The sequence below is a fragment of the Aquarana catesbeiana genome, linkage group LG03 (assembly GCF_042186555.1).
Source record: "Aquarana catesbeiana isolate 2022-GZ linkage group LG03, ASM4218655v1, whole genome shotgun sequence".
Taxonomy (NCBI): domain Eukaryota; kingdom Metazoa; phylum Chordata; class Amphibia; order Anura; family Ranidae; genus Aquarana; species Aquarana catesbeiana.
In genome coordinates, this window is record NC_133326.1 from 22,670,602 (window position 1) to 22,676,601 (window position 6,000).

The following is a 6,000-nucleotide window of genomic DNA, read 5'->3' on the forward strand; positions in this document are numbered from 1 at the left end:
TCAGAAATATTAGGAGTCCATATACAAGAGAATACAAGTAAAGAGCAGTGTCTTTACGTGCATCCAGAAATTCGGTAGTAGAGTTAAAGGAATTGTTGCACCTTGGGACCCGGTATTTCCAGGTTTAGTTGTGGAAAAGGTAAAGTAGGAGGAATAAAAAAGGGGGAGAGGTGGGTTTAGGGAGAGAGGGGGGTGGAAGGGGGGAGGAATAGGTGGAGGGAGATGGAAATTGGTTGGCGATTTGGTTTTGTTGTCTTCAATTCCCAGACTGGAAAATGTTCACGGTAGGTATGGAGAAGAAGTGGGAACATTTTAAAGGCCTGTTATCTAGATGTGTCGAGTTAAAGATAAGAGAAGAAGGGGGGGGGGGGGGGGGCAGAAAAAAGTTAAGACAGTCAGGAGGGTATGATTGGTGGGAAAGAAAGGAATGGATACAGGGGAGCTTGGTGCAGGGCCCCCCCCCCTGATGAGTTCCTCACAGAGTTGTCACTCTCAGTGGAGAGCGTCCACGTCAATGGATCCATGGACCCCACACTTTATGAAAACTGATGTGTGTTTGTGAGGATACTAGTCTATTGGGCTCTTTGCTTCCCATTGGACCAGTACATTTTATCGATTGCTTTTATTTTAAAATTTCTGAATATCTATAAATATTTTTGAGTTATTATACAGGATTTATATTGCGCCAACAGTTTGTGCAGTGCTTTTACAACGCTAGGGCAGAAAGTACAGTCAGATACAATATAGTAGAAATCGAGGACCTTGCTCGTTAGAGCTTACAATCTAAAAGTGTTTGAATATCTTGGAAAAATTAGATGTTGAAATGTATCATTGCTGATATTGTTTGGAACAGTGATTTGACCTCCTTTTTTTTTTTTTTTTTTTTTTTTTTTGCTATCCACCGCCCCATAGTACATTTACTGCTATAGGGCATCCACACTGCACAGGATCACATATGTATGTATGTATGTATGTATATATATTACACACACACATGATCACGCAGTTCCGGGTATCGGGTGCAAGGACGCACCACCGGCGGTTCTCTCCAGTCCTGCAAACCCGATGTTCACCGGTACCCGCTGATCGTTCGGTACACAGGTAGAACGGTGATCTGCCTATGTAATCAAGGCAGATTGCCATTCTGTTAGTGCAGAAAGCATGGATCCTGTGTCCCTGTAAAACAGGAGCACCGATCTATACCTTTCACTAGTAAAAGCACCTCCCCCACTACACTGAATCACCAGCTAGACACACAGTTAACCCTTTGATTTCCCCTGATGTTAACCCCTTCCCTGCTAGTGTTATTAGTACAGTGACTGTGCATATTTTTAGCACTGATCAATGTATTGGTGTCACTGGTTCCCAGAAAAGTGTCAGTCAGTGTCCAATTGGGCCGCGGCAATATCGCAGTCCCACTGATCACGGGCATTACTAGGAAAAAAAAAATGAAATAAATAAATAAAAATTCCGTAAATATATCCCATAGTTTGTAGACACTATATTAATATACACTTATTGTTTTGGTTTTTTTACCATAAAATATGTAGCAGATTACATATTGGCCTAAATTGATGAAGAAATTAGATTTTTTACATTTTTTTTATTGGATGTGTTTTAGAGAAGAAAGTATGAAATATCGCTTGACCCTAGCATGGATACCTCCTCTGGTACTTCCTCTGTTCCCCTCAGTTCCAGGAATGATATACAGCAAAAACTTCATAACCTGCAGCTTGTAAACCCCTAGCACATTTTCCATGCCAGAGAACAAGATTTCCCTTTCTTCTCCGCACGTCACCAGTTGTTTTCCAGGATCGACCTCTTTCTGGTCCCTCACAAACTACTTCCTCTTGTCCTAGACGTCTCTATCAGTCACATAACCTGGTCTGATCACGCACCAGTTATGCTGCATCTCTCCCTGTCAGCCTCTACCTCCACTTTGGATTTGAGATGGCGCCTGAATGAGAGTCTGTTTCAGATCCCAGAGGTCTTGACTGACGTGGCCTAAGAACTCACAGCTTATTTTCAGACGAATGCCACCCTTGAGAGTGACCCAGGTATAGTGTGGGAAGCCCAAAAGGCGATCATACGGGGTACCCTGATCAAACACTGCTCCCGTGTTAAAAAGGCGAGAGAAGCACAATTGACAAAACTGTTAGCCGATATGCAGATTCTTGAGCTGCAGCATAAAAGAACACTGATCCCATCTTTAGGGACAGAACTTGCTCATCTCTGTCGACAGGTCTCCGTTCTTCTTCATTACAAAGCTAAAGCACTCCAATCTTGCAAGAAGCTGGTGTATGAATCGGGTGACAAGTGTGGCAAATGGCTAGCACAGGCCCAACGTAAGGGTACGGACAAACAAAGAATTTCCTTACCCAAGGATATCGCCCATACCTTTGGGGAATTTTATTCCTCCCTATACAACCCCCTCCCTCCTCTTCCATTGAAGATTACTTCTTCAGCATGCTTGTCGCGCTTCCCATCCCCGATTCGGGGAGAGCTTGAAGTCAAGATCACTGTCGAGGGCTGAGCAGAGCTGTGAAGTCAGCCAAACAAGCAAAAGCACCAGGCCCAGAGGGGTTCACTATACAGTACTACAAGACCCTTCTGCCTCTGTTAGGTCCACATAAGGTAAAAGTTTAATGGCCTAGGACAGACTACCTCGTTCCCCCCCCCCCCCCCCGGCGTCACTGTTAGACCACGTCTCGGTTATTCCAAAAGAAGGGAAAGATACCTTTGTTTGTAGCAACTATCGGCCGATTTTCAATGCTCAATGTGGACCTGAAGCTCTTTACCAAAATACTGGCCTCTCAGCTCCAATCTTTGTTACCCAAACTGGTCCACCTTGACCAAGTGGGCTTCATCCCTTCCCGCGACACCAGGGACAACACGGGTAAAGTACTTAATCTGGTCCACTTCGCCAGTCAAACGGGCTCTCCTTATGTATTTCTTAGTACCGATGCGGAGAAGGGCCTTTGATAGGGTGAATTGGGACTTTGTGTTTGCAGTCCTGAGACGCATGTGTGTCGGAGAGCAGATGCTTTGTTGGATATCTAGCATATACTCCTTTCCACGGGCTGCTTTATCATGCCAAGTCTCGACAAATGGGAAAGGGATTTTGCTAGGATCTTCACGGCGGCACAGCGTCAAAATATCATCCACCTTTGCCTGAAATCCTCCATCTGCACACGCACACAGGAATCCAACTATAAAGTATTGACGCGTTGGTATCTTATCCCGTCAGTCTTGAGTAAATATTTTCCAGAGGCTTCGAAGGGATGCTGGAGATGTGGAGACGAGAAGGGAACTTTCCCTCACGTCTTCTGGTCCTGTGCAAAGCTTCAGTACTGGTCTGAGGTACAGAGAATCTCCCAACAATTCACGGAATTCCCTATCCCGAGGGATCCGGCCTTCTTATTGCTCCACTGCTCACAGATGCCAGTTCGGATATACAAAAAAATCAATCCTTCGTCACTTGACTAACGTTGCCAAAGCCTGTGTCACGCTGTGTTGGAAAGACCCCAATCCTCCTTCCAATGCCATGTGGCTCAATAAGGTTAGGAGTGTCAATAGGTACAAACAAGGCCAAGGATAAATCCAAGGGAAAACCAAAGCTTAATTTACCACCAGCTCACAGACAACCAAATAACCTGTCTAACAGTATGCGTTAAAAGCAGGGGTTTAGTCTGCACACATTTGCAAATGCATGCGTAAGCCACAGAGCCTCGTCAAGGCACCCTGGTATCTGTGGGATTTATCCTTGGCCTTGTTTGTACTTGTTGTTAGCCTTCCAATGGTTCTTACTGCGATAGCCAGCTATAGATGGGAGCAAGTGGCGTCTTTTTTTGTATCATAGGAGTGTCAATAACCTGAAAGATCTGAGTTTAAAAAAAAAAAAAAAAAAATGTTCCCACTCTATTAGATATTCACATATGAATGTGTCAGCCTAATTCACAGAATATTGTGAATGTATCATATTGTTTTGTAATATTTTTCTCACTTTTTTTTTTTTCTAGGTTTGAGTTGATGCGCATGTGCTGGCAGTACAACCCCAAGATGAGACCCTCTTTCCTGGAGATCATCAGCAGCATTAAAGACGAGATCGATCCAAACTTTAGGGAGGTGTCCTTCTTTTACAGCGAAGAGAACAAACCGCCGGACACGGAAGAACTAGACCTGGAGGCAGAGAACATGGAAAGCATTCCATTGGACCCGTCGTGTACCTTGCAAACATCAGAACACCATGTGGGGCACAAGGCAGAAAACGGTCCCGGCGTAGTTGTCCTCAGGGCAAGCTTTGACGAGAGACAACCCTACGCACACATGAATGGGGGGCGCAAGAACGAGAGGGCGCTACCTCTGCCACAGTCCTCAGCCTGCTGATCCAGGCTTGTGGTCTGACGGAACACTTGTGGAAACACAGCCCCCCTTGTGTTTACCTGTAGGACATAACCCACAGGAGGCTTCCTCCAACAACAACAACAACAAAAAAAAAAAAATCAGTGCAAACACTAATCCACTTTCTGTCTTTTTGTTTGACTTCAGCCTCCTGGCTGAGTTAGCACTGGTGTACTTGCTTATGGATGGATCTAGTACGTCAGACCAGTGCCCCAACCTGCGCCTGTGTGACACGGTAAGTGTGTACTTGCTCTTGCACACAACAAGGCTGAAAGCACTTATTTTGCATCGTTTGGGCCAGATGGAAACAAACTACTTTTTTCACTTTTGGCTCACTATAAAAAAAATATAAAAAAAAAAAGACACATTTAAGAAAGGTAAAGCATATTGCAACCCTGACATCTATTTAATTCTGCCAGTCTTTGCCAAATAGATTTTTTTTTTTTTTTTTTTTTACAGCATGGACAGTTCGGATGTATGAAGTCACTTTTCATATCGCAAAGCCCATGCACACCTTGATCCTTTTTTTTTTTTTTATTCTTTTTTTTTTTTTTTTTCCTCCTCATCCAATGGGGGACGTCTTTTTTTTATGGAGTAATCATCATTTTTGAGGCGGAAATGGTCTTGCTTTGTGTGCATGGAAATAACATATATTCAAAGTAAATGTAATATATGTTATAAACATGATCTGGACGAACCCAGCGAGAAGTCTGTTACAAACGTAGATGACTAAGCCGACATTTTCAGGGGATCGCCGGAAGAAACAGCAATGATAATAGATCTTTTTTTTTTTTTTGCAGAAGGTTTTCTTTATTGTAAGGGAAAAAAAAAAATGCGTCGGCCACTTGGAATTCTGGAATCGCGTGCTGGAATGTTCTAGAACAGACTCACCTGCAATTGCCAGCTGTCTCCGCATCTCCCTGAAGTTACTATTTTGGGCCTCATATATACAAGTACATAATTTGGCGGGGGGGGGGGAGAATGGGTAGAGTGGGATTTTTTCTTTCTTGCTAAGACTTTTGTAGAAGGTCCTTACAGTTCAATGTGAGGTCATAGCGTCATTTACATACGCATTTTGTGTCCCTTTTATAACTTTTTTATGGTTCAGATATTCATCTATGTCTGTACAGAAAAGGCTGCTATTTTTTTCTTTATCTTTTTTGTGTATTTAATCTATGATAGAAAAAAAAAAAAAAAATGAAAAAAAGCACCTTCAGGTCTACTCTTCCATCTCCTCATGTTCTATAAAATTTGCTTCTTGTTTCCCTAAGGCTTACACACACACACACACACACACACACACACACACACACACACACACACACAATAAAAATAGTTATATGTACAAGCGACTTCCATTGGATGGAATGGGAGACTTTAATGGATCGCAAGGTGACGCGCTGTTTCTACACTTATATGAATAAGCCCCCCCAATTGTGTCATATGATTCCCGACATTGTACACCTCCCATGAATGAACTTGTAGAGGTAGCCATTTAATTGTTTATTGCCTTTTATGTGTGGCATGATTTTGTTTTTTGTTTTTTATTATTATTTTTTTTTTTTTTATTTGTGCTTCATTGTAGTGTAAAACCAATTG

General features: G+C 42.9%; 1 protein-coding gene across 1 annotated transcript in view; it reads left to right on the forward strand.

Annotated features, from left to right (window-relative positions):
- Nucleotides 1–5,736, forward strand: part of IGF1R (insulin like growth factor 1 receptor) — a gene marked incomplete at its 5' end in the record, with an annotated part of 112,840 nt that extends 107,104 nt beyond the window's left edge. The window contains 1 exon segment of the mRNA XM_073618391.1: nt 4,020–5,736. Within this exon segment, the coding sequence (XP_073474492.1) occupies nt 4,020–4,386 (367 nt within the window).
- Nucleotides 5,737–6,000: the final 264 nt, after the last annotated feature.